We start from the raw sequence: 25,795 nt of genomic DNA, 5'->3' as shown, positions 1-25,795 counted from the left end.
AAAGTTTTATCGGTTCCTCTTTCTAACACAGCTGTCATATAGACCAGGCACCTGGTCCTAGCAACGTGCGGTTGCAAGGCAGGTGTTGCAGGAAAATGCAAACATGCCAAATCAGACTAACCATACAATGTATTTGTTGCTTAGCCACGGCCTGGAAAGTCACAGACAGCTCGGACATAGAAGACGTTTATTTGGGGCGTGCGATGGCTTTTATCACCTGAAGTGTGAAGGGAAGTGGTAGCGGAAAGAAGGAATTGAAGTGTTCGGCGCACGCACAGCACTCTAGCATGACGAAGACAACTCTACCCTCTCCTCCAAAATGGAACCGTTGCACTGGCTTCCGCTGCCTCGTTGACCGGCGCAGGACTTACTGCGAAGCTTCGGCCGGACTCAATGTAGGTGGGAGAAGAGAGGTGCGAGGTTGAATGTTATTGCCCGCAATTTGGGCTGTATCAGGAGAATAATCTGGGGCGGCCGCTTCCAAGGGAGTGGTTACATTGGCCGCCGTGCAGGGTCCTTTCGTCTGGCTGGGCCCTGGACCACGAGCAGTCGTATCGGTGACCGGAAACCTTGGTGATGAATCCGAGCGGCGGCGCACCTGATCGACTTGCCGCTTGACGATTGCAGTGGGAGGCTCTACGGTTACCATCCGTGCTCCTGTCGCCGATTTGACATGACCAGGGATCCACTTCTCTCCCTGTCCGTAATTGCGGACGTACAAGCTGCTGTCTGGCGGCCGTGTCCAGTCGTGGCTCCCCTCAGTTGGACCTGCAACATTCACAGGGAAGCAGGTGTCTAGACGCGATCTTATTTGATACCCGAGGAGCATCTCTGAAGGTGATTTCCCAGTCTTCACAGGTGTTCGTCTATAATTGAACAGCAGCCGTACCAATTTCTCGTCGAGATCGCCACCCTTTATTTTCTGAATACCATCCTTTATCGTTCGCTCCGCCCTTTCAGCAGCTGCAGTTTGACTGTGTGTGAAAAGGTGCTGTGCACAGGTTCGTAATGTTTTTTGCTGTAAATGTGGAAAATGCCTTACTCTTGAAGTGTGTGCCGTTGTACGTGGCACACCAAAGCGGGCAAACATGCTCCTCAGAGCCTTTATTGTGCTTTCTACGTTTGCATGCTTCACAGGAATCGCTTTGATCCATTTGGAGTGCGCGTCCACTACAACCAGGATCATCTTCCCAGTTACGGGTCCTGCGAAGTCGATTTGGATCCGATACCACCGTTCTTCAGTCTTCGGACATTCTAGGGGAGGTGCAGCCGGTGGCATAAGTAAATTTGCTATTCAATTTCCACAATTGGCCGCGCGCTACTCTAAGTCGCGGTCAAGACCTGGCCACCAAAATAGGGAGCGTGCCACGGCTTTCATAGCCGATGATCCTTTGTGGGTTTCGTGAAGAAGTTGCAGGTAGCGCTATCTGGCGTCACTGTGTATGACGACGCGATTGCCCCAGTATACGAGGTCATGGGCCAAGGACAGTTCTAGTCTACGCTCATAATAAAGTGCTAAATCGGGCTTTATGTTTGCCCTGCTTGGTGGCCAACCGCGCGACACGCAATGTTGAACCTTACGATACAGTGAAATTCTAGAACACTACAGAATGGGGAGGAGAACCCTGCCCCCCCCCCCCCGTACATCTCTCACAAAGAAGGAAGAAGTAATCTGGCGAAAACTGCAGACGGCTACCTTTCCAAACCTGTATGTCCTACACAAATGGCATCCTGAGGTGCACTCTTCCAAATGCAAAAACTGAAAGCATAGCGACCCTAAATCACATGCTGTGGTCTTGACCAGCGCTACATGGTCTACATGGAAACAAAGAGTAATGGGGTTCCTTCTTCCATAGCCAGGAAGGACAAGTCCAGAAACATGTCATCGGTCAAGCCCAGGCCGCCGCCGGAAGTCAACTGATTCCGGCCGACGTCTAGGGGGGAGGCATACGGTGAAGGTGAAAGGGGGAGCTGCGTCTCACCCGATCACCCATACTCTTTGACGGGTGCAAATAAAGTGATCTCTCTCTTTCTTAAGCAATTTCGAGTCGACATTCGTTAGATTCTTCAGTTCACGCGTTGAGACCACACCTTCATCTAAGCTTTTGAGTGGGAGGACGTACTCCGGGGGCTCACCTTCACCTCTGTCTCTGGTGGTCTGCTGTGTCAGTCTGCTGAGAGCATCCGAGTTGAGTAGTTGTTTCCCAGGAACATACTGAAGCTTGTAATTGTAGCCTCCGAGGTACAGTGCCCAGCGTTGAATTCGCGCAGCCGTCATAGTCGGTGTCTGGCGGTCAGGTCTCAGAGGGCTGACGAGAGGTTGATCATCCGTGACCAACGTAAATTCACGACCTAGAAGATAGTCCCGGAATTTTGTTACACCGAAAATCAGCGCCAACACATCACATTCTAACTGGGAGTTGTTCCGCTCTGCTTCAGTCAGTGTTCTTGAGCGAAAACCAATAGGTCTATGTACGTTGATGCTAGAATGAAATGGAACTGCTCCGACCCCTAGCGACGACGCATCACACTCTAGCTTGAGTTCATTTGTACAGTCGAAATGTACAAGCACTCGAGCATTTTTCAGACGTTCTTTCGCTGCATCAAACTTTTATTTTATTTTATTTATTTGAACCTCAAGGGTCCCTGACGGGACACTACATGAGGAGAGGGCGCAATAACAGCGGTTAACAATGAATTACATGGGAATCATGACGATGACGTGGATTCCTTGATGGCAACTTGTTGCGGTGCTTTCCATTGCCACCGAGCGTTTTTCCCCAATAGTTAATTGATACAGCGGTGCTAGGTACGTTGACATGTTTGGAAAAAATTTCGCGTCGAACGTCAACATTCCGATAAATGACCGCCGTTCGGTCACGCTCCGTGGAAAAGGTGTGTGCATAATAGCTTTCACGTTGCTTTCGATTGAATAGAGGCACTCGCCTTCAATGTGATGTCCGAGGTATATAACAGCTTGTTGTCGAAATTTGCATTTGTCATACCGCAACTTCACTCCATGATCCCGAAAACGCTCTAAGACGACTTTCAATCGCTCTCCGTTATCGCCTTTCTTCTCGGATACGATTACATCATCAATGTAGGCTTGCACGCCGGGTAGACCACTGATAATCGTGTCGATTTTTCTGTGCGAAATCGACGGCGCAGTCGATATTCCGAAAGGAAGTCAATTATAGCAAAATAAGCCGTTTTGGGTATTGATGACGCCGAGTTTGCGTGCGACTTCGAGGTACCTGACTGCAAGCGTCTCGCAAGTCGAGGGTGCTGAATCATTCACTGCCACTTAAAACTGCGAACATATCCTCGATTACACGAATAGGATATATTTCGATTGCGCAAACAGGGTTCAATGTAGCTTTAACATTGCCACAAATCAGTACCGATCCATCTTTCTTTAGCACCGGCGCTATAACGTTGCCTAATCCTAATGGCTGACTGGCGATAAGACGCCAAGGGAAACGAGTCGGTCTAGCACCAAAGCTACCTTGTCGCGTAGGGCATAAGGAAGGGTCTCGCCTTACAAAACTTTGGTATTGCTTCATCTTTGGGGCGCAGGCTCGCTGGAGGACCCTTCATTAGGCCGAGCTCCGTGGTGAAGACGTCCTGGTAGTCTGAGAAAATGGATTTAATCTTGCAGGTGTCCGTTTCGCTGGTTTCTGTGGCTCCGCAGGCCGGAGTCAAATGTAGCACCGGAGCGCCAGCGTTGTCCTGCAGCGTCAGCAGGTCCCTTCCGCATAGGCTTGGCCCTTCGCAGTCGAACACCATGAGGGGACAGTCCACGAGCACGTCTCTGAAGCCGACACGTAATGTCAGATCACCTAGCACCGCAAAGCGCACTGCGTAGCACAACTTCACACGTGACGGCTTCTAGGCAGGCCAATGGTTTTGATGCTTCCTGTACTGTTCCTTAGAAATGACATACTGGCGACCAGGTGTCGACTTCCATTGCTAATTGAACGCCGCTCCATATAAATGAGTGGCGTATTGGTGGCTCGAGAAGATTTTTACGCTCAGAAACCAATTTCCTAACGTGGACTTCGTCACTGCCATCGTCCATTGGCGTGGTTTCCGTTATTCCCAGTGCAACTGTTTGCATCGCTCTGGCAGCTAACCTTCAGCGGTTAGGGTGGCTTTAACATTTCCTAGCAAGGTGTCCCCGCCGCCTACAGCGACAACAACGCACTTGCTCATCCGCAACTGACATCGTCGTGTTTCGAGCTGCCATACCTTCCGCATTACAGATGCTCTTCAGCCTTTCTGTATTCCCCGGAGGGCGTTTTTCGAGCTGCATGCAATTTCAATAGAGCCTTTGGCTCTGATGACATTTTCAAAGCGTCATTTTCAGCAGTTTCAACCGAAATTGCGAGCGCTTCAGCCTCCGCTATCGTGATGTCGGCCTTTCCAAGTAATAGCTTCTGTAGGGCCCTCGACCGAACACCGCACACAATACGATCCCTGAGCATCCGCTCCAGGGCGTTGCCAAAATTGCAGTCATCGGCTATGTGCCGTATTTCCACCAAGAACTACGTGACATATTCCCCTTCCATCTGGGAGCGATTAAAAAACTTGAAACTCTCAGCTATTTCATGTCGCTTCGGGTCATAGTACTCGCTCAGCACCTCGAGCTCTTGCTCGAAGCTCAAAGCTTTTGGGGCTCGCAGTGCGACCTTGACGGCTAATACTTCCACGGTTTGTGTGCTCAATGCTGCCACGAGCAGTGCTCTCTTCTTGGCCGAATCGGTGATTTCGTTAGCTTCAATGTAGGCATCTGCTTTAATGAGATACGGCTTCCACTTATCTGTATCTTCGTTGAATGCAGGTAGCATATGATGAGTCATGCTTGTCGTCTGTGAGGCTGCCTTCGCGGATGCCGATTCCGGGTCTACTTTCACCGACTGTGGAATATCCCATCTTCGTCGCCAGTGTTGCATAGCCACGGCCTGCGGCCAGGACCGTTACTAGGCACTGACAGCTCGAACATAGAAGACGTGTATTTGGGGCGTGTGATGGCTTTTATCCCCTGATGTGTAAACGGAAGTGGGAGCGGAAAGAAGGAATGGAAGTGTTCGGCGCACCCGCAGCACTCTAGCATGACGAAGACAGAACAGTATTAAAGTCCTTATGAAATCCTCTTCTCGCGAGCACTGATAAGCTTTTGCATTTCGCATTTCATGTGTGTGAGGTTATATCATGGTATCGTACATTGCGTGCTACGACAAAAGGCAAAACAGCGAATGTTCTAATATATTTTTGTGGGCGGATTTGTTCTATGTTCGGGCTTTTTTGAGACTGCAGCCAGTGAAGGTGGAGTATGTGCTCAACCCTTTTGCAGGCATGAAGTACGCCCTGAAGTACGCCCTGAAAGCAGCTAAAACAAGACCGGTCTCTTCTTCAGGAACAGGGCTAATTGGAGAGAAATGGGAGAGGCATTTACTACCCTGCAGTAGGCGTAGTCAGGCTGATGGTGGTGATGATGATGATGAATTAAAGATAAAATAATAGCGGTTCCGGGTCAACCAAGTACAGCAATAGTAATTCTCCTTATAAGCTATCCATAATATCACTGCAGTAAGACTTAGTTGGGAAGGAAGAAGCATCGTATGCATTATTTGCTACTGTCTTCCCACACAAAGCCTAGAACCTCTACTAACAGAAATATAGAGAATATTTTATAACAGCGATGGCTTCATATTTGCTGGAGGAGATTTCAACGCCAAGAATTCAGCTTGTGGTAGAAATAAGACCGACGGCAAGGGAATTGAAATAGAAAATTTTATCAGTGCCGGAACTTGGAATTATTAAATCATCCCAACACTTTTCCTACGTTCGAGTCCAGCATGGACGACGCGGGATTGACTTGACAATATTTTCTCCACAGCTGACGTCTTATTTGGTCTAATGGGAGGTTCTAGATGAATTTACAAATGGCGACCACAGGTATTTAAGTATTAAGCTTTTCGATCAACCAGAGGCAAAAGTAAGGAAGCTTACACACAAGGGAGAGCTTAAAGTTCTTAAAGAGCGAGAAAACTGTGCGTGTTTAAAGGATACAGCTGAAGCCAACAGTGCCGCAGTTAATCAACTTGAACATATAGTCAACGCCTTATATAATAATAACAATCTTATCCAAAGACATTCGAAGGTAACAGCTAACAAAACAGAAAGAACCAATTTTTGGTGGAGCCCGCAAATATAAAGAGAGTGGAAAAGGGTGAACGCACACAGAAGATGATTCCAAAATAGATGGGAAATTATTAGGGACATCTACAAAGCAAGGTAGAAGAAGCAGTCTAACAGTATAGTCAACTCCTCAAGAATCCGAACAAAAATAATAGAGACATATTTGTACAACCGTGAAGAATAGTGATCAATTTACCTTACAAAATGGCTGCTAACAAAATCAAAGAGGCAATAGTAATTTCGAACACCCGAATCAAATCAGGTGAAGCTACGACATTCACGATTGATGAATCTGTTGTTGTTAAACTATTTGCAAACGACTGTCTAATCTACAGAGTTGTTAATGATAATCACAGCCAGAACCTACTCAGTGAGAACATCTGCAACCTAGGGGACTGGTGCGAACGGCGTGGGATGCAAATTAATTTTCAGAAAACAGTCTCTATGTCAATCACAATAAAAAAAAAAACGTCCCATTCGTATGACATTGGCTATCAGCATATTCATTCAGTCTCGCCTGTGAAGTACTTAGGCTTAACAATTAAAAATAATCTTAGTTGGGCCGAGTACATTAATAACATTTCTTCCAAAGCATTTGCTAAACTCTGTTCCTTGCGCAGAAAACTAAAGAGTGCCCCGTCAAATGTAAAGAATGAAGCATATTGTACACTTGTTCGCCCAGTTCTCGAGTATGGATTCGTTGTGTAGGACCCTTATTTCACTAAAGATATTAAGGTAGAGCGCTCTGATCGTCACGCTGCCAGATTTATCTTATCCTATTATAAAATGTCCTCCTCAGTCACCAACATGTTAAACAAGATTAAACTAGAAGCACTCCATACAGCGACAGATTGCCAGACTGAAGTTTATTTATTTATTGTACTATAACAAAATTCGCCTATCAAGTGACAATTATGTTTTTTTTTCCCAGCGCTCAGGTCCGTGAGACTGAATCATTCTGCAATAATAATGCCATATTTTGCACGCACAACAGTATTTCAAAAATAGTTCTTCCCCATACGATTGAAAAGTGGAACTGTCTCCCTCCCTCTATTGTTTAATGTTCTGACGAGGAAAAAGTTGAATAGTTGTTATCGAAGCATTGTAATGCCCTCCTGCTTGGGCAGCACTAGCTGTCTGCAGTATTTCTAAATAAAATAATAATAAAAAGGAAGGCGTTTGTACCCCTGCTACTCTTGCCGTTAAACTATACTTGTTTAGTTGTTTTTATCCCGTCCTCGTCCCTGCGTCCATGCCTGCTCTAGAATCTACTTTGCCCCGCACGGTAAACTTAAACCAGGATAAGCGCCAATTTTGTTACGCACTGTCACCCCAATCCGTGCACCTTTTCCTCCCTCACCTCACCGACTTAATCCCTCATGAGGTGGGGCTGAGAAGACCCTCATGAGGGTTTATTTATTTATTTACTTTTTTTTTATTTATTTATTTATTTAATTATTTATTTATGCATACTTTCAAGGCCCGCAGGCACTACAGAAAGGATTGCCCTCGTAAGGGTGCCGATGTCAGCTGACGTTCGCGGCGAAAAGCGATGTTCACGTGAACACGACAGGAGCGAGTCGAGTCAGACGTCAGCCCTACTCGCCGACCGCGCGTTTACGTAAACGCCATCCGGGTAACAGCGGCGATGGTCAGCGCAGAGCACTGCAACGCGAGCTCTGAAAGGAGGCGTCCAGGATCGCGAGCACCAGTACAAGACCACTTTCTCCTCTTCCCTTCCACCGACCCCACAAAGGTCGGGTCGCATTCAGTCAACCTACTTCGGCGCGACTCAGCCCAACAGGCCGAGTCGTACCGATTCTGTCGACTCGTCGAGTTCATTTTAAAACCGAGAGGGCAAAGTTGAGGTTCTCTGTCGGGAAGAACATCGATTACTCTGTTCATGTAAACGCCGACGAGTCGAATCGGGGAATGCAAGGGAAGGTTCTAGTCGGGTCGGCCGCGGATGTCTTGGCTCGCTGATCACTGTGCAGATTACACGGCTGAAAAGATTATCTGGCTGGTAAACAGCAGGAGCAGGGGCATGCTCACAAGTGCCGCCGTGCCTACTAGAACGCGGCGTGACTGGCTTGACTCGAAAAGTATTTTATCCACAAAACGCGCAGTAGTCGAATTGGCATGACCTCTCTCAGACCGACGACTGAATCGATACGCTCCTGCCAGCTTCATGTAAAGTAGCCTAACAATACAAAGATGTGTCAAGGTACGGGTGTTCAAATTAGAGAGACGTCATCACATTAGCATTCAGTGATGAACAACTTAACTTTTAAGTTCCGACCTCCCGTGAAGGTTGTAAAAATGTTTTCATATCACTTTCTTCAGTGATAAAAAAAACTGCACCCCTACTGTTGCTCGCTAAGTTATGGTTTAAGTTTCTTTTTCAGTGCACCTACTTGTATAACTTAGCCTCACAAATATGTTTTACGTCACCATGTCTATGTTATACAAAGGGTGTGTCACCTAAGATATTACACAATTTTTAAGAATTCGCTTGAAGAGTTAGAGTTTTTTTTGTTTTTGAGTTTTGGCATAGCATTGTCATCGATGTAGTACATCATAATACATTTAAGGAGTGCTAATTAGCAGGCTGGTTAAGGAATATTGAATAGTTAACAGTTTAACTATTACTGTTAGGCTCCTTAATTATTGAGAGGCGTGTAGCTCACCATAAGTAATATCCATATCAATTTTTAGAAAATTCGAAAACGCGGTTACCCTCGGCGCTGTGGCCCAAAAATTTTGGCTATATCGCGCCTAAATGCATCCGCTTTCGCGAAGCTTACAGGCAAAACAACCTCTCCAGTGCACGTAACTCGTTGAAATAGCGAAAATTTGTTGAGACACAACATTAAGGCTAACTCCGTTTTCGAAATTCTAAAAAAATGCATATTATGGTGGCCTAACAGGAGCCTAAAACTAGTAGGTAAAAAGGTAACAATTGAATACTAATTAAGCAGCCTGCTAGTTAGGACGCCTTGTCTGCATTTCGATGCACTACACCGCTGACAATGCTATGCTGAAAAAAGCTATCTTCTAACACAAAAGCCAATTTTTAAAAACTCTGGAAATTCGTAGGTGAAACACCCTATATACATATACGCGCTCATTCGTTTTGTTGACTGCTGGCGTCCTTCGCAGGTATGTCGATCGTAATGAGCGCCTCATTCCTCTTCCATTGTCCGCTCAGTAGCTTGCCGAGGGTCTCGGTTCTGGAAGTCTTGATAGCGTAAGAAGTTTCTCGCACAGCTTCCGCCCTCACCGTTTGATCATCTCCCACGTGACACTTGCGGTAATACAGAATGCACTACGTCCGCCGCTATGGACGAGGGTGGCCCTGGTGAGCACTCTCAATGTTAGGTTACAGGCGCATGAACATACCCCCGGAAATAGACGATGGAACAGCCGCCGCCGTTGCTCGGCTGGTAGAGCACCGGGCGCGAAATTCGGAGGTCGTGGGCTTGGATCCCACCGGCGGCATATGCATAGTTGCTTTTGCTTCTGCTCATCAATTATCTTTCAGCGAATGAATAATAGACTACTCAACTCCCACTGATCATCACAAATTGATGAAAAAATGATAACTTTCCCCTATGCCCCTTGGCTTCGGTGACTGTTGTCTTCCTTAGTATATGTACATAGTGTTCTATGTAAATAAACTTCTTTCCTGTCCTATACGCGTCGTCTTTATCCGCTCGGCAGGCCACCGCCGCCTACACAGCATCTATACACTTTCGTCTGGTTTTCCTGTAAAGGCTTGCTTAGATGTGCCACGGGCGTGTCTGCCCTGCCTCCTCCTCCGCCGCATTCGCAGGTGGTCGTAGGCGGACTAGGCATGCTCAAAACTGCGCCAACCTCACCGGTGAGTGAAGCTGGGATGCACGCCCCGTGGACACCCGGCTCACCTGCCGCCGCTGTGCCCGTGGCGTCGTCGCTGTGCTTATGCATGTCGTCGACTCCTCGGTGGTCGCCGCAGGGGCAGTGCTCCACCACCGTGACGGCGTCACACGTTGGGCCGTCGCCGCCGCGCGGCGCCTTGGGGTCCTGTGTCGGCACGCTGCCGTAGCTGGCAGGCTTGAAGTTTAGCCCGTGAAGGTCGTCGGGGACGCCGGTGCCACGCTCGAAGGGCCCCACCATGTTGTCGTGCACAACGGGCGGGCCGCCGCTTGTCTGCGGGTTCTGCTGCTGCCGCCAGAGGCATGCGCCCGAGCAGCAGCAGCAGGAGCACGGCTGGTCTCCCCGGTCGCGCCAAGCGGCACATGCAGCGGAGTCCTCCCCAGGCTGCACCTCCTCTCCCCCACGGAGAGGCCCCGGTTCACGAGGCAGCACTGCGTTGGCGAGCCATCGACGGTGGCGTCAGTGCACACAGAGACGCGATCGCTCAGTACGGCTGCCGCCTGCCTTACTCACTGCCTCCCTTGAAACAGCAGGGCGAGTGAAGCCTTCGCTGTGCGGACGGTCTGCGATGCTACCTGCAGCTATGACGAAGCTTCCCCTCCGGCTGCGCAAGATGGCATCTTCTTCCTTCGAAGGCCACAGCACGTTCCGTCGCAATCGTGTCGCGCGGCTGCGGCTAAAATGAAGCAACTTAATAAATGTAGATGCTGAAAGAAGGCGCTGGTGAAAAAAGATTTACAGATGCACTGGCGCTGGATAGAAGTTGTTGTTGTTGTTGTTAGCCTATCAAAAGATGGCACATACCCACACTGGGGGATCGGCCAAGAATGGGGTGGCTATTCACCTGAACGCAGTTAACAAAAAGGAAAAGCACGTGGTAGCGCAACACCGGTGAATGTTTGTCATGAACAGAAAAGGGATGTGTGTTTTGATTTTAAAATTTTAAGAATAATAATAAAGAGAGGGATTAAATATTAATGATTTAGTCAAAATGTAATAATTCATAGAAAAGAAAAGGTTGGAACACTTAGCAAGGCAGTCGGTGAGATTCTGTTTCAAGAATGCATTGCCCGGTTTATGTTATTTTCGTCTTCTTCCAAGCTCGCCTGCATAGCAATGGCAGCTCACTCGCGCTACGCGGCGCACAGTTCAGGCAATCGAAGAGTAGAGCGCGGTACGGACTGAGAAGCACGAGCGCTAACTGGTGCTGCTTCTCTGAACAAGGTCGCGTCAAGCCTCACCTGCTTGCCGTCTTATGACGACGCGCACACATTATGTTGCAAAGCTGGTCTGTCTGAGTGGAAGAGGAGAGAGAGCATGCGCGTTTCTTGATTTGGGCGGGTAATTGAATATTTTTTTGTTGTACTGCGCCAGCTTGCCTAATTGCATAAATTATCCGCACGTGCAGATACACGCCGGATCCCTGAAGCAAGTCCAACAAGATCCGGTGGTGCGGCCCAAATATCCAGTCGTCTTCATCAGGTTGTCGACCTGGGGCGGTCCGCATCGGAGCTGGTATTTCTGCCGCATGGCGTGCAAAGACAGGCACGTCCAGAGCAAGGCCCAGAGCAAGTGGGCGGGACAGAAGGGGCAGGAGTCACCGAAGTCACATGGTGCTATGCCGGACTCGATCAGATGACCGCTAAGGTGAGGGCGACACGGAGGCGTAAACTGCGAAGCAAGACTTCTCAGCGCGCAAGGCCGCCAGATCGCCACCACGCGGGGTTCAAGGGAGCGCGCGGCGCCGTATAGGTTTTCTTCTGCTAGGAAGAGTCTCCGGACAGGTTCAGTCACAACATGTGTAAGGTCGCGCTTCATTAGAGCCTTTGTAATTAATTTAGCTTGAAATATTGTACGCCTCCGCTCTACCCTCCACGTTTTCGGAGCTCACCGCCCAAGCGTCCTCTGCGAGCATATACAAAAGCGCGGAAGTCATTTGCCGGTTTAACAGCGTCGCTACGGCGGCCGAGGACTCCTAGCGTTGTTCACCGCGGGCATCCGCTGGGGTTTCGCGAGGGTTTCGTTTGCAGGCATTCGTGGCGGCACCGAAGGGCCTGCCTCCGCCATTCGACACTTCCTGGCTAGAAGAACTCGTCATCCTTGGAGAAGTGACACGCAGGTGTGGTGGTGAAATGGGAAAAGGGAAAGGGCGTCACGCAATAAGGCCGAGGACTGCCGCGGGGAGTGGGTGTTCGGAATGCTTTCTCGGTGTGCTTCTTACTTTGTTTTAACCAAGGCCTGCATGGGCTCGAGGTTGTGTCCAACCTTCAGGGGCTGTGGCTACCTTGTATTAAAGCTTCATTGGTTACCGAAGTTTGGGGCGGGCCTTCAAACATACCCGCCCTAATTTCTTTATTCGCGAAACGTATGAAAATACAAGAAAATGCACTGTACAGCAGTCAAGTTAGAGGCTCCGTGCTTAGCACGTACTTCAAAAATACCTGGGCTCTAACCGAGACCTCCGATCGGTAAGTAAGGTGTTCGGGTGTTGTTTCTGTGTGTGACATAAGTTCTTTTAAGTTACGGATCGCTCAATTCGTATGTGTCACTGCTTATGTAACTTGAAGTGGTCTCCATTGTATATGCATGCAAATATATTTCCTCGTCTTCCTCGCCTCTATCATCTAGCGCCTTCTCCGTCCCCACCGCCGAATCATCAACTTTTCGAAGAGCCTAATCCATTCCGACGAACGCAACGAACCGTCTTTTAAGTTTAGTACTTGCTCCACCCACCGAGGCTTGTGTGAGGTGTGCATTTCGACGTATCCGTCGTACCCGTACTGTGAGGGAGAATTTTTAATTACGTTCTGATCATCCTGTGCCAAAAGAGTCGGAGTTCAGAACACGCCTTAAGAGTACGGATGGCGCCTGAGGAGTCTGTGAGAATGCCACTGTGGCTTCGAGGGACGAAAGGCGTGGACAGAGGGCGCTCAAAGCGTCCCATATGGCCAACATCTCCGCCTGTGTCGACGCCCGGGCAGGGGGGAAACGCATGAGCGGATTGCTATTTCTATTTTGTATTTATTCGGGTCAGAGGCCGATTGTTCTTAACCTTGTGATAAAGCTAAGGTATAGTATATCTGGAAGAAAAACACCTGTGCATATGTGCTCCATTCACACCTGTAATGCAGGGTTGCAGTGTGCAGAAGTATTCTTGTGAAGTTATCATGCGGTTGCGAAGCAAGATTCTGTTCTCACAATAACACCACAAAGTTGTAACGGGAGCAACTTTATGAAAACAGGCGACCGAATACTTGATGCTGTTGGTCCTGCGGGACGGCATGTTTGCTGTCTACATGAATTACCGGCTCGCCATTCTCCCTGGGCTTGTGTTTTCATAAAGTTTACACTAACACTTCTCAGCCGAAATCAGTGAAAAGCGCAGCTGAACTGGAAATTTGGGTACTGTGCTGCTAAAGAAACAGAATTGTGCTCCTGTCTTCTCTGTCCTATTGTGGACATCCAAACCTGGATTTGTGCAAATAAATAACACATCAAAAATACGTGGTCATGTCTTTCTTTATTTGATACTACCAAAAACAGGTTCCTGACAGGGAGGTCCTGGCAGGGCAGTCAGGTTGTAAGCACTCTGCAAAGAAGCGACTATCATGTATTCGGCACAGATAACTGCACAATGAAACCACATCTTGGGTTAAAATAAAACAGTGTATGCAGAAATGTATAATATATCCACAGAAAAGGAAAAACATGAAACAGTAATATCACATAGCGGCTACGAAACACCATGCAAGACCAAGTATACAGCCACAAAATTACCATAGCCAACAGGAGAAAAGAATAGAAAGGTAAAACACGATAAAACAGCAGGAAGAAGTTTTGGAATCCTCTGAAACAAGACGGAAACCAACATGCAAAGAAAACACAAGGCTGTAAAAAGTTTTAATCGGTACCAAGACAATTAAAAAACACGAACTGGTTTGACTGAGGCATTCGTTCGTGCCAGAGCCGTACCTTGGTTGCCTACAGGGTACCCCTGAATATGCAAATGGAAGAAAAATGTGCTTATAAAAAGGAACAACTCTAAGGGAAAAAAAGCTTGGAGATGAAGAAAAAACAATATGTGATGCCAGGCATTACACATCTGGTTATTACGCAGTTACCGCAAGCGACAGAATTATCCAAAACTGTTCTGCACTTAGATGAAGCAAAAGAAACGAAGCATACATTTAGGGCATTTCCAAAAGTAGTGAGAAATTTCCTCAGTCTGACTTCCACTCAGGCAAAAAGGGAAAACACGATTTGTTTTAGTGTTAGGTGTGACGGACCCACCACCACCCGCAGACAGGAGAAATGTCTGCGTCGTCACATCATATTACACCTGTTCACACCATGCAAGTGGCAAACGCATTAGCAACACCTCTCTCGCATCCCATCCTGGCCTGTTTGTGCCACTTCCCTAGACTATGAATACATTAAGACCTTTTTGATATGTTGCCAGTTGATAGCTCTCAAAATCGCGGACAGCAGAAATGTCTCCTCCTAGAATTACAAATACAACACCATGCGACAGGTTTCCCCAGCTGCCAAAGTTACAATTTCGACGAATTCTGGTTCGTATAATGTTTAATGGCTATCCGTAGGTGCGCAAACATTTAAACGGGCCAAACATGGCAGCAAGCAACATGAAAAACTAGGATGCAGCAGCAGTCACATACTGCGGTGTAGTGTGCGCGATGTTGGCACATGCTATATAAACCCCGGGCGGTCTAAACTAATCCGAAGGCCTCCAATACGGCGTCCCTCGCAACCCATGTGTCAATTCACGACTTTAAACTGCTTTGATTCAATTACTACTACGATGCGCTTACATACGAGCCGCCGAAGTGCGGAGAAGGCAGCATGAAAAGCAAAGCACTCACTAAGACAGTCAGCTGCAACATCGCTTCCTTGCACTGCACAAATGCAAGGAGGGCGAAGCATTTGAAGGTGACCACAAAGAGATTTTGGCTGCTTTTACTACCAACAGACCGAATGCCTAGCGAATTTCGTTCCGCACTTGAAACAATGCACATATGGACTGATTTCTGCGAGCTCGGGAAGCCATTGAAAGCTTATGCAAAGAAACGCCAGTCGACATTTGTGCTGTCAGCTGGAAGAACTAGAAAAATGCAGAGGGGTGAAGCATCTGAGGTTGACCGGAAAGAGATTCCTTCGCTGGTTTTACTATCGACAGACCGGATGTCATCCAATATTCGCCTGGATAATGTGGACAACCACCCACAGACATGAGAAATGTCTGCGTCGTCACAGCATATTACAACTGTTCACACCATGGAAGTGGCACAAGCACTAGCAGCACCTCTCGCATCACATCATGGCATTCGTGCCACACAAGAACAACTTGAGCACAAGTGGCGCCAGCACTGGGGGCACCTCTCTCTCACGTACCACCCAGGCGAGTTAGTGCCACTTGGCTGCAGACCACAACTGTACACACTGAGCACACCACTGGAAAGCAGGGCCACCACTATAAGCAACTTTTACACTGCAGAGCCCACTAATGCTTTTTCACAAGGCAGAGACAGACACTGCTGGGACAGGACAAACTTTTCAAACTAAACATTCTAAATGGTTGTCGCCCATTCACACTGCAGCATTCGTGGCACACAAAATCAACTTGAGCACAAGTGGCGCCAGCACTGGGAGCACCTCTCACTGGTGTACCACCCAGGCCAGATAGTGCCACTGCCTACATAATATCACAGGTCAGCACACTCACTCACGAGTGCACTCGTATCGCATGCATGTGACACAAGTGTGATGACGTGAGTGTGAGTGGGTGGGTGTCGCGTGTGTGAGCGAGTGGCTGTCAGTACGAGTGGTCATGAGTGTGAGTGCGATTGAGTGGATGTGAGTGAGAGCGTGACTGAACTCTTAACTGTGTCTCATTATCTGCCGTTTTCTCAGCATATCAGCAGGCTCATATTAATGAAACTATTCCATACCTCCAATTACACAAAGCAAATTTATTTTTAACTGCTGCTTGTCTTGACAGCTGTCAAACATATTTCCAGCCTAAGTTTAAATGACAGCATTGTTTACTGTATTTTTTCCTTTCATATAGCAGTGCTGGCCACCTAAAGATGAGCTACCAAACAAATGCCACACTCCACAAGTGTGCATTTTATAGTGTCCTCCCTCCAATAACGCTTTCCTTATCATGCCCACAGCGTGAAGGTCACTGGTGATCCCCCATAGCTGCTGTACCCTTCTTTTAGATTTCTATGCATTTGCATACTTGTTACACGAAAACAAATAGTCTAAAATTTAGGGGTGTGCACATAATAGAAAGGTTGAATAGTTAGCGAAGCTGCTGCGGTTGCTCATTGTAATTGTATTCGGGAGAGCTTTACGTAGTCGTGCTCTCTCAGAATGTGGATACATGGATCATAATGCGCGATGCGGATAGGTGGCCCCTGTTGACATTCACGCTGTTGTCTCACATGCTCCCCTTGAGAACATGTTCCAGCATATGTAGAAGCGGTGGCATTGCTGCGTTTGGGCCAATACCTTGACTGCTCTTCTTGTCGCTTATTGGCAGGAATTGGCCTAGGCTGAGGTGGTTCCTCCTCTTTGTCGGCACACCCCCTGACAACCTGCGCAAGTTTTCCAATGTATTCACGCACCAATGCTCCCACTTGTGGGTCAGTTGATGTTTTTTACTGAATTTGCGTGTAAGAGCAGCAAGCTCAATGTGAATACCTGCAAGCACATTTGAGTCTTATGACTGAATCATGTCACCTTGAATGCTCTCAAATAGTGCTGCAGGATCATCCACTGGGAATGAATCATTTGCTGATGTATCCTTACTGACTGACTCGTGAACAGGAGGTTCATTCAGTGTGAATGAATGATCATCTGCAGATACCAAAACAGAAGATGGATCCTCAATGATCGGATCGCGAACAGTTGCATCCCTTCTCCGCAGCTCCCACTGCACAACTGCATGGATATGTTCGCACATTTTCATGCACAGATAAAAATACCTACAGCTGCAGTGGAACAACAAGTGTTACATTCAGGGCAGCTAAGCATGCACCCTTGGCACTGTGTGTCCTTCCTGACAACAGTGTTGTCAGGATGTATTGTTGTCAGGACGTTCTTCAGATCACGACTGCACAGACCACTTTCCATCAGAAAGTCTGGTCACGCCAGACTTGGAGACTTCCACTCCTGCAGCATGCTTCTTGAAACAGTCTGCTGTGCGATGGTCTGCCCTGCGCTTCACATGACAGATCAGCTGTTTCATTACCCAGTCAGTGGACAATTTCGTCAAAGACACCAGCAGCCTGTCGAACCGCCAGTTCTGAAACCCTCCCAAATAACTTTTCTTGAGCTCGTTACGCATTGACTCAAGATGGTTGTTAGTAGTCAATCCGGTGTCCTGCCTGTAGAAAAGAGCCCACTGTTCCGGGCGCTTAGCATATACTCTCCGAAAGTACTCAACAAACTTAACGCACTCAACAAACTCCTTTAAAGTACGGAACTCTGACAGCTCCTTGTGAAAGTCCTCTTCGCTTCTGCTGGTCCACAATGCATTCAACTTCTCCTGAACAACTTCTCGGCTTTGGCTGTCAGTTACCTTGGTCATGTTGCACTTCCAGTTCCATCTGACGTGCCACACACACTACATGCGTTTCACAGGGTTCCCCATGACCCGCGCCCATGCATTTGCATATGCTGGTGCATCATCTGACATGAATGCACCACAGCTAACTCGTTTGCCAAGCCTGTCCCTGATAGCAGCAAAAAATCTTTCCATGACATCCTCAGACACACTACAAGAGAGGAGGAAGGCACACAGAATGCCTGACCCAGTATTTCTTATCACCATCACAGTTCTAAGTTGGTGCTTATAGCGACTTGTGCCATGAGTTGAATCAACACACACTGCTCTTTGACTATGCTTTAGCAGCATGTCACCCTGGGTAGTGTTCATCATTGCCATCACAAACTCACCAATGCCTTCTTCTGTCAGCTTTTCTCCCTCTGCATACAACAAAGCACCATGATCCTGTAGCTCGACGATCCACTTCTGTGTACTGACATAGTCATCACGATCTTTCTCCACTTCACTGCCAATATTAAACATCTTTATGTTTTGAACCTCTGATGAGGTCAAAAGGTGAAGCCGGTCCAGTGGAGCTCTGGCAGGCGAACGAGCATCTGTAAGAATAACCCTACGAGGGACCTTCAGCTTCAGCTTGCATGCAATGTCTTTTTGGTCAGAAATCGACAAGGGCTGGCACCGTAGCTCTTTCTCATGGCCGTAGTGTTCAGCTTGATAGTCCACTACCATATTTTTTTATTTTTTTCAATGACATCCATTGTCGCCAAGCGGTTCCTCTCACATTTCACACTACCATGAACCTTTGATTGGCGCTTACCTCTTGCTGTCGTCACATATAACCCTAAGCGATGACAAGCCAGATACTTCTTTGTCCTTCCAGATGCCAGATGTTTCGTACCCCCTGACAGAACAAAGTGGACAAGCTCAGTCTTTTCCTCATGATCCTTCCAGCTTTCAAAATCTGCAAAAAAGGAACAGGCATCAATATGAGTTAAGCTACAGCAAGCAATCCCCAGAACAGCAAGTAAATTACTGCAAATTGATTGCATTAATGTTTCCTCCTGGCACTGAATGATCCTTCTTTTTTTTTCATATGCATGCATTCCTTATTCTGGAAGGCTTATTCTCAGCTGACACGTATTCCAAATAATGTAGACAGGTTTTTCTTGTTGCCATATTTATTTCCAGCCACCTGAATGTGGTCCTATGCCTATCTCGGCTCATTTCGCAGCTGTTTAACGATATAAGCCATGTGTATGCAAACCTTATAACATGCCTCAGCGTAAAACAGAAAGTGCGCGTAATCTGGCCCGAACTGCTACACAAAAAGGGTGAAGTTCTTCAAAAGGCTCTTGTGCCACGATTGTTCTTCATTAATTCGATAGAGGCGAAATTCTAGAGGCTCGTGTGCTGTGTAATGTCAGTGCACATGAAAGAATCTCTGGTGGTCGAAATTTCCAGATCCTTTCACTACGGCGTATCTGATAGCCTGAGTCGTTTTGAGACGTTAAACCCCATAAACTAAACTAAACTTATAAGCAGTCTATTTCATTACGGTAATGTTTCGATTCTGGCTCATTGCAGACAGAAGGCTTGCATGCACTGGCATCAAAAAATGAAATCAGGTGCCTGAAGTTACGGAACACGGAATGACATGACTACTGCTACAGTTCTGTTAAAACACAGCACTTCAGCATTGCAGTTCCATCCTTAACAGACCCTGCATTCCTTTCTGGAGCTAACCCTGGCATCAAATTTTCCCATCATGATTTAATCGCAATAACACCTGTAGAAACTAGTGAAATTTGAAGGTTATCGCACCTGTTCCACCTAACACGAACCAATAAATTTTTCCTGTCATGATGGGCACTTGGTGCACAACAAAAATGATTACATGATATAGAAAAATCGCAGTGCACACTTAGGCTCCGCCTTAAGGGTGTGACGCAATAGCTGTAATGTGTACCATATGTGCGGAATTCATCATTCTTGACTTCACATTCATCCGTGGACTTCATACCACACCAGGCACAGTGGTGCAGCAGTTAAGCGATGTGCCACTGACCTGCGATGGCAGGTGCTGTCACAGGTGAGGTGGCGGGCCTTGTGCACCGGTGGGGGTTGCCCTTCTGAGAAACTTCTCACAATCAATAATTTGCCCGCCACAGACGCGAGATTTTCTGCTGAACGGGAGCCTTAACACTGTTGCAATAAAACCTTTGGCTAGCTACGTTCATATCGTGGTTGCAACTTTCTTTCTAATAAAAATATCGTGTTAGGTCGGTGAATCCAAGCTCATAAAGCCTAAACAGATCACCTTCAAATCGCAGTAGGCTGTACATATAATATCACATCACGTACTGTCTTGGTCAAAATTGCCCAGGACACGCGATTGTTATCAAAAACTTATAGCTTTGTTATCAGCCAGTGGTTGGAGATCACGCTTGTGGAGATGAAACTAGGCCTTGGAATGTATAATGTTTGTTAGTGAAATAAGGCACACTTCACACCTTTAAGCCGAAATCATCAGTCGCGCGTCCTGGAAAATTTTGTCCTCAACAGTACAACAGTATATTGGTGAGTAGTTTGTTTTGAAACACTTTGCATGCAAAGCAGTTAGGTTTTGTTTTAATTAGTTTATATTAGGTTACAGAGCTCAAGTGGCAGTTGTTCTTCCTGGACATAACTCCAAGAGCAGCTAATTCTTTTCAAAATGCCTAGCTCCACCCAGGCAGAACAATAGTTCTGCCCATATGTACTAGCGCATAGCATCACAAAACATCCAAATGCAGAGAAAGTTTCCGCGATGCGTTATTTCAACTTGTGTGGCTTCCCTATAGGAGGTATTCACATGACGTCATCCGCAAGTGGCACTAGCGTCCGGCGCGGCATTTGCCATGTTGGTGGTCGCACGCGCAGCAGCCGCAGCATTTACCTCGCTTGTGATGTGTGAAATGTGAGTGTATTTAGCGTCTCGCCGCAGATCATATCTGTCCGCCCCGTAACACTGGGTGACTTGGTGGATACGCCGTGAACTGTGCTAAGCAGAAAAGAGCGGGCACACTGAAAAGGTTACACTTCATGAAAACGTCGGCCCGTAGGAATTTGCAGGCGCCGGCGTGGTGTTTGACGTACTACAGGACTGCTGTCGTGCGTTAAATGCACCGATAATGAGGCCCGCCTCGTGCACGGCGTAAGTTTACCGACATGCCAAGGAATTAAAGCACGCAAATCTATGAGACGGTGGAATTGCTTGACAAGTGGGCGAGGCTGAGGGTGCCGACGACCGAAGTGCCGTTTTTGGAGAGGTGAGTAGTTAAACGTGTTTGTTCGTTTAGCTAGCCTAACTTGTCATCTCTGTCTGCTGAAAGTGACATGTTACTACTGAATGTAGCGGAATTGCTGCACATCGCGCTGCTGCGAAAAGTCCTATAGATTCCAGGTCTTGTGCACTGGAAGCAACGCTACGTTTCTACAATCAAACCTGCAAAACATTCTCGCTATGTCTGCCATTCGTGCTGCGAGTGCACGACAGTATTTTCTCGACCATTTTGTCGCGTAAATAAAGCAGTTATGACGCAATTGCCTTTCTGCTGAAACAATGAGGCTTCGGTAGTTCGTGGACTACAGCCGCTGGCAATGTGAGTTTCTGCAGCATCTGTTTTGGTATATGGGTGATTAATCATGTGCTGTGTTATCCACGATGTGTCCTGAACGAGTAGCTGACTGTTATGAACTGATATTAAAAGCTGCAAGTCGTGTACGTTCTTGCGTGCAATGCAGCCGGCCACTTTTGCTGTCGAGTCGCGGCAGGCAGCTCGGTAAAATCACGGTACAGAATTCTGCTGCAAACTTTATGCACAATAAGCGTTCCGCAAAGAAAAGTGGACGTTGACGCATTTAACAACGTGCAAAGATGTTACGGATCACTAACAATTCAGGCCGGATACCTCACGGCGTACCGTGACACTGCGCGAGCTGGCGTGAAACGACCACAAGCATGGCGCGTTTGCCGCGGCGACGCACGCGCCGTCTGGTAGTGCGGCCTCAGTGAATACCTCCTATACTGCAACCCCATGACAGAAAACGGTGCCTGCACAATATGGAGATCTCGTTTATACTTCACCTGTTAAGGAAGAGAACTCAAGCCTGATGCGCCTCGGCACAAACCCGTGGACCTGTTCGTGGTGCTGCAAGAGACCACCACGGTGGGGAAACGAAACCTTACAGCAAACATCACATTCAAACAAAGCACTACAAATGGGTACCAACGAGTCGGCGACATCAGGGTGCTGTTTTCGCACGTGCCGCCTCCGTACACTGTCAAATGTGAACGCAGCATTGCACACCGGACACAGATACTTAGCTTGTTCAGCGGAGCCCGCAGCAAGGCATTCCGCGCTGATTGAACTTTGGTTTTCCATCTTGGCGATGGAAACAGCAGCCGGGTACGAGAAAATCTGCTCACAGAGATCGTTCCCTGACCAGCTAGGATCAATGGCGATGAGCCAAGGCCTTGACAAGGCAATTGAGCATGGTCACGTGGTAAACGCATTTACCACCGCGCCGACGGTAAATGTAATTGAACCATAATCTAAAAAAATAACTAAATGTTGAAATAAGGTGGAAATAAGGTTTAAATTTTATAATTAGGTACGTTTGTGGAAGCTTATTGTTATGCAAAACACAACAGGCACAAAAAAACAGGGACGGCTAGGGATGTTCCCGACCGAGCCGAACCTAGGTATTCTTCAGCATCCATGGGGAAAGATGGCGGAGCCTCGTGGGTTCAGCTCGGTTTTTAATACGCCACTCGCGGCACCCTGCGAGCGGTGGGGTTGTCGCGCCTCTAGCGGCGGCGGGCGGCATAACTCCCTGCGAAAAACTCACATTGCTTCCGCGGCGGATGTGAAGGCCGTATGGGAGAGAGCACGCGCCGCCCTCGAGACCGGCCGTGGTTGGGCACCCGGACAAAGAAAAACCTAAAAACCCCGAGAAGATGAAAGCGCAGGAGAGAAAAAAAGCGCGCAAGGGGAAGAAAAACAAAAACATACAAAGGAAGTCGGGGGGCGGGGGATTCGCTCATCGACCTCGTCCGCGTCCGACTGCGATTTCGCGCAGTTAGACACAGTGCTCCACCAGTGGCTCCACCAAAGAGTTAGTTGACGCTTGGTTCGCAGCACCCCTTCGTCCTAGCAGCTGTCTCCTTCGTCGTCCACTGCAGGACCGTGAAACAACATGAGAACCTGTGGGAATGTAGTGCCCTCTGTTGGCATCGGGTGGAGTCTGTGGCACGACATCTGCTCGATGGTCTCCTCCGCATCGCCACATGCTCGGCATAGTGCTGCCTGTGCTTCTGGTGTTGTATCGAAGCGACGGCGGTACAGCTGTGTTCGCAGCGCTCCGGCACGGGCCTCAAACAGCAATGTGCTACCCAGGCCGTTGTCAAATATCTTTTCGGGTCCGATGCTGTTCTTGCACTCGCGGTACACAGCCAGTGTCGGCGTACGGGTGCGAGACGAGCACGCTAACCACTCCGCCACGCCAGCTCTTTTTTTTTTGTCTTCGTTGCCTGTTTTGACAGTTTACAATAGATCGCAAACACATGTTCTGCGCTGAACTCTCTAACATCAAGAGCGGACATTTGATTCACTCATGTGAGAAGATCAAAACGGTTTCAAGGAACACAATTCTCCCATCAACTCGATAACTTCATCTCCAAAACATAGCTCCTTGCACACTTCACGTAGCTTAAATATGTTTTCTTTGAAGTAATCTGGGACAGACCGTGCATCTTCATCGCAGTATCGTACAGCCATCCTGCGTCGCCAAATGCTGTGCAGGCCAAGAAGGAAAATTACATCGTATTTATAAACATCCGCCTCAACGTCCAGGAATCGTATCCCATACGGCGTACGTCAAGGGTAAGTCTTTCTTTACAGTACGCTGGAGCACGTCCAAAAAGAGCAGCGCATCCCAACAATCAATAAAGACGTGTTCTATTGACTCTGGTGTGTGACACAACAAGCAGTCAGCACCCCGTGGTAAAAACAGTCCCTTCACCTCCATCCATGTTTTAACCGGCTACGCACCAGTGTGCAACTTGAAGAAAAACGTCTTCACACCCACTGGCACAACCGTCTTGTTAAAACATTTCCTCCTTGGCCTCCAGTGCATACAGAGATCGATATATTGACTTGGAGAAGACACAGTCAAGCAAGTCTTTTAGCAGTTTCTTACGCGTGACAAACTGAACCGAGCATTTATAAACCTGAAAGCAAAGATCACTGCTTTCAAAAATCTACTTGCACTGTATCGCATCCCATCTACAGTGGAAATAACAGAGTTTGGCAAAGCCGAAGAAAGCCTCCATTGAATAAAAGTCCGCAGGAAACGGCCGTGTGTATCTTGAAGAAACATAAAGCTTGACACCACCTGCCTCAAGTACATGTGTGGCAGGGAAAGAACCCCTTTTCTCAAGCGCAGAAATAACTTAGCACGTTTAGTCCTCTCCCACGAGGACTGCCAAACAAATACTGCAAAGATACGATGAAACTTTTTAATGCTAAGTCGAAAGCGCGAAAGGACCTGCAACAAATAGCACACTTTCTGAACCAGTATACGATACATAAGTTCGCGCGCGCGAGTATAGACAGTTCCTTTGCCGACCATTTCTGTGTACGCATGCGTGGACCGTTAATTCTTGAATTTTCTCCTTCCAAAAGTGATCGTTATCTCTATACTTGTCAAGAGGAACACCAGAGGTATTTGGAAGGGACATGTGGCCATTTCACACTAAATGATTTGGAATGAGCAAAGGCGCGTCTAGTGAATACGGTGTTGTCTTAAAAGGGTGCTTTAGAGACATGTACTATGGGGTATATTAGTAATTATGAGCATGGAAATGACAGAAGTCGCAGCTAAGCGAGTAGCAAAGTACGTTTTTGCTACTTTTCTTCTTCTATTGGATTGGCGCGCACGTAGCGACATCAGGCGGCGCTCACTAAAACCATTCCTCCTCCTCCTCGCAATGTACGCCACTGCCCCAACATCAGATAGCGCGCGACGACGACTATAGTGAGGACAGTCTGGTCGACATCCTCTTGCCTGTCGCCGAAGTTCTTAGAAATCACTTTCTTTGTCCGTGCTCCATCTATCACAGGGTCCTGACTGTGGAATTGCCTACATTTCGAGGAACAGTATGGCTCAGTTGCGGCGAATGCTGCCATGAGTACTGCATTCAGCGCAGCCGAGCCTGTCGCTCCTTAACACGTCCGGCTCCGTGCAGAGAGTTAACTGAGGGTTTCGATTGACGTTATTCTCTATACGGGCAACTGGCGGGGTCTCTTCGTTGATAGGCTGCTAAGGTTCAGGACACTTCACGCGGTTCTCCCGCTATTCGGAGACAGGCATATCGTCGCACAGTGAAGGCATTATGGAAGGAACGCGATATGGAGACACTGACTGTAAATTCGTTGCATATCGCGGACTCATACATGATCTGCAAATCATATCAACTTCTTCTCAGCGAGAATGCAAGAGATCCGATAAATCTCGGGTTTCGCACAACCTCGCGCGGTCCGCACTGCTGTCAACTTCGTCGTCGACTGTGTCTTAAGGGTCTCTGCCTATTGCATTGGGATTAAAAAGTGCAGTATTTTATAAATTTTTGGCCACCGGGCAAAAAGAAATCGAAAATTATAAAGATACCCGCAAAGAACTCACAACACTGTTACTCTCCTGGGTAGTTAAAAATTCCGGAACACCGACCAAAGTGCGACCCAATGATGGCGCGAGCACGTGACAACGTCGGCACGTAATCCCATGGTCCCCACTTGTGTCACATGATCGCGAGGTGTATAATGAATTGGTATACCTTCCCGTAGCAAAAGGACCTTGATGGCGCCAACTGTTCATTGTCCCGTTTTCTTATCTTGCCACGTGACTGCAACACTAATCACTTGTGGCACACCATTAAAAGGCACGTACAGCGCGGACAATTCCGCAAAGCAGACTCAAAGCCCCCACAAATCCTTATGCCTCTGGGGAAAAAAAGGCGAAAGTTGCGACCATACTACACCAATACAT

The 25,795-nt window shown here is 47.7% G+C and overlaps 1 protein-coding gene across 1 annotated transcript; it reads right to left on the bottom strand.

Moving 5' to 3' along the window:
* Window positions 1-367: 367 nt before the first annotated feature.
* On the bottom strand, window positions 368-10,981 carry LOC144129550 (uncharacterized). Its single transcript, XM_077663697.1, has 4 exons — window positions 10,630-10,981; window positions 10,125-10,547; window positions 2,137-2,352; window positions 368-768 (listed from the first exon to the last, which is right to left on the bottom strand). Coding segments are annotated over exons 1-4 (1,041 nt in total). The 5' UTR covers window positions 10,631-10,981.
* Between the last annotated feature and the right edge of the window lie 14,814 nt (window positions 10,982-25,795).

The sequence above is a fragment of the Amblyomma americanum genome, chromosome 1 (genome assembly GCF_052857255.1).
Source record: "Amblyomma americanum isolate KBUSLIRL-KWMA chromosome 1, ASM5285725v1, whole genome shotgun sequence".
In the NCBI taxonomy this organism is placed as follows: Eukaryota; Metazoa; Arthropoda; class Arachnida; order Ixodida; family Ixodidae; genus Amblyomma; species Amblyomma americanum.
Note: the sequence above shows the minus strand (reverse complement) of the source record. Positions and strands in the feature narration are given on the sequence as shown.

Excerpts from the sequence above, each read along its gene's own strand:
- LOC144129550 (XM_077663697.1), bottom strand. Across the intron at positions 2,353-10,124 it reads CACGGGCACAGCGGCGGCAG|GTCGTGAATTTACGTTGGTC; the intron begins GTGAGCCGGGTG and ends ACTATCTTCTAG. Across the intron at positions 769-2,136 it reads CACCAGAGACAGAGGTGAAG|GTCCAACTGAGGGGAGCCAC; the intron begins GTGAGCCCCCGG and ends TGAATGTTGCAG.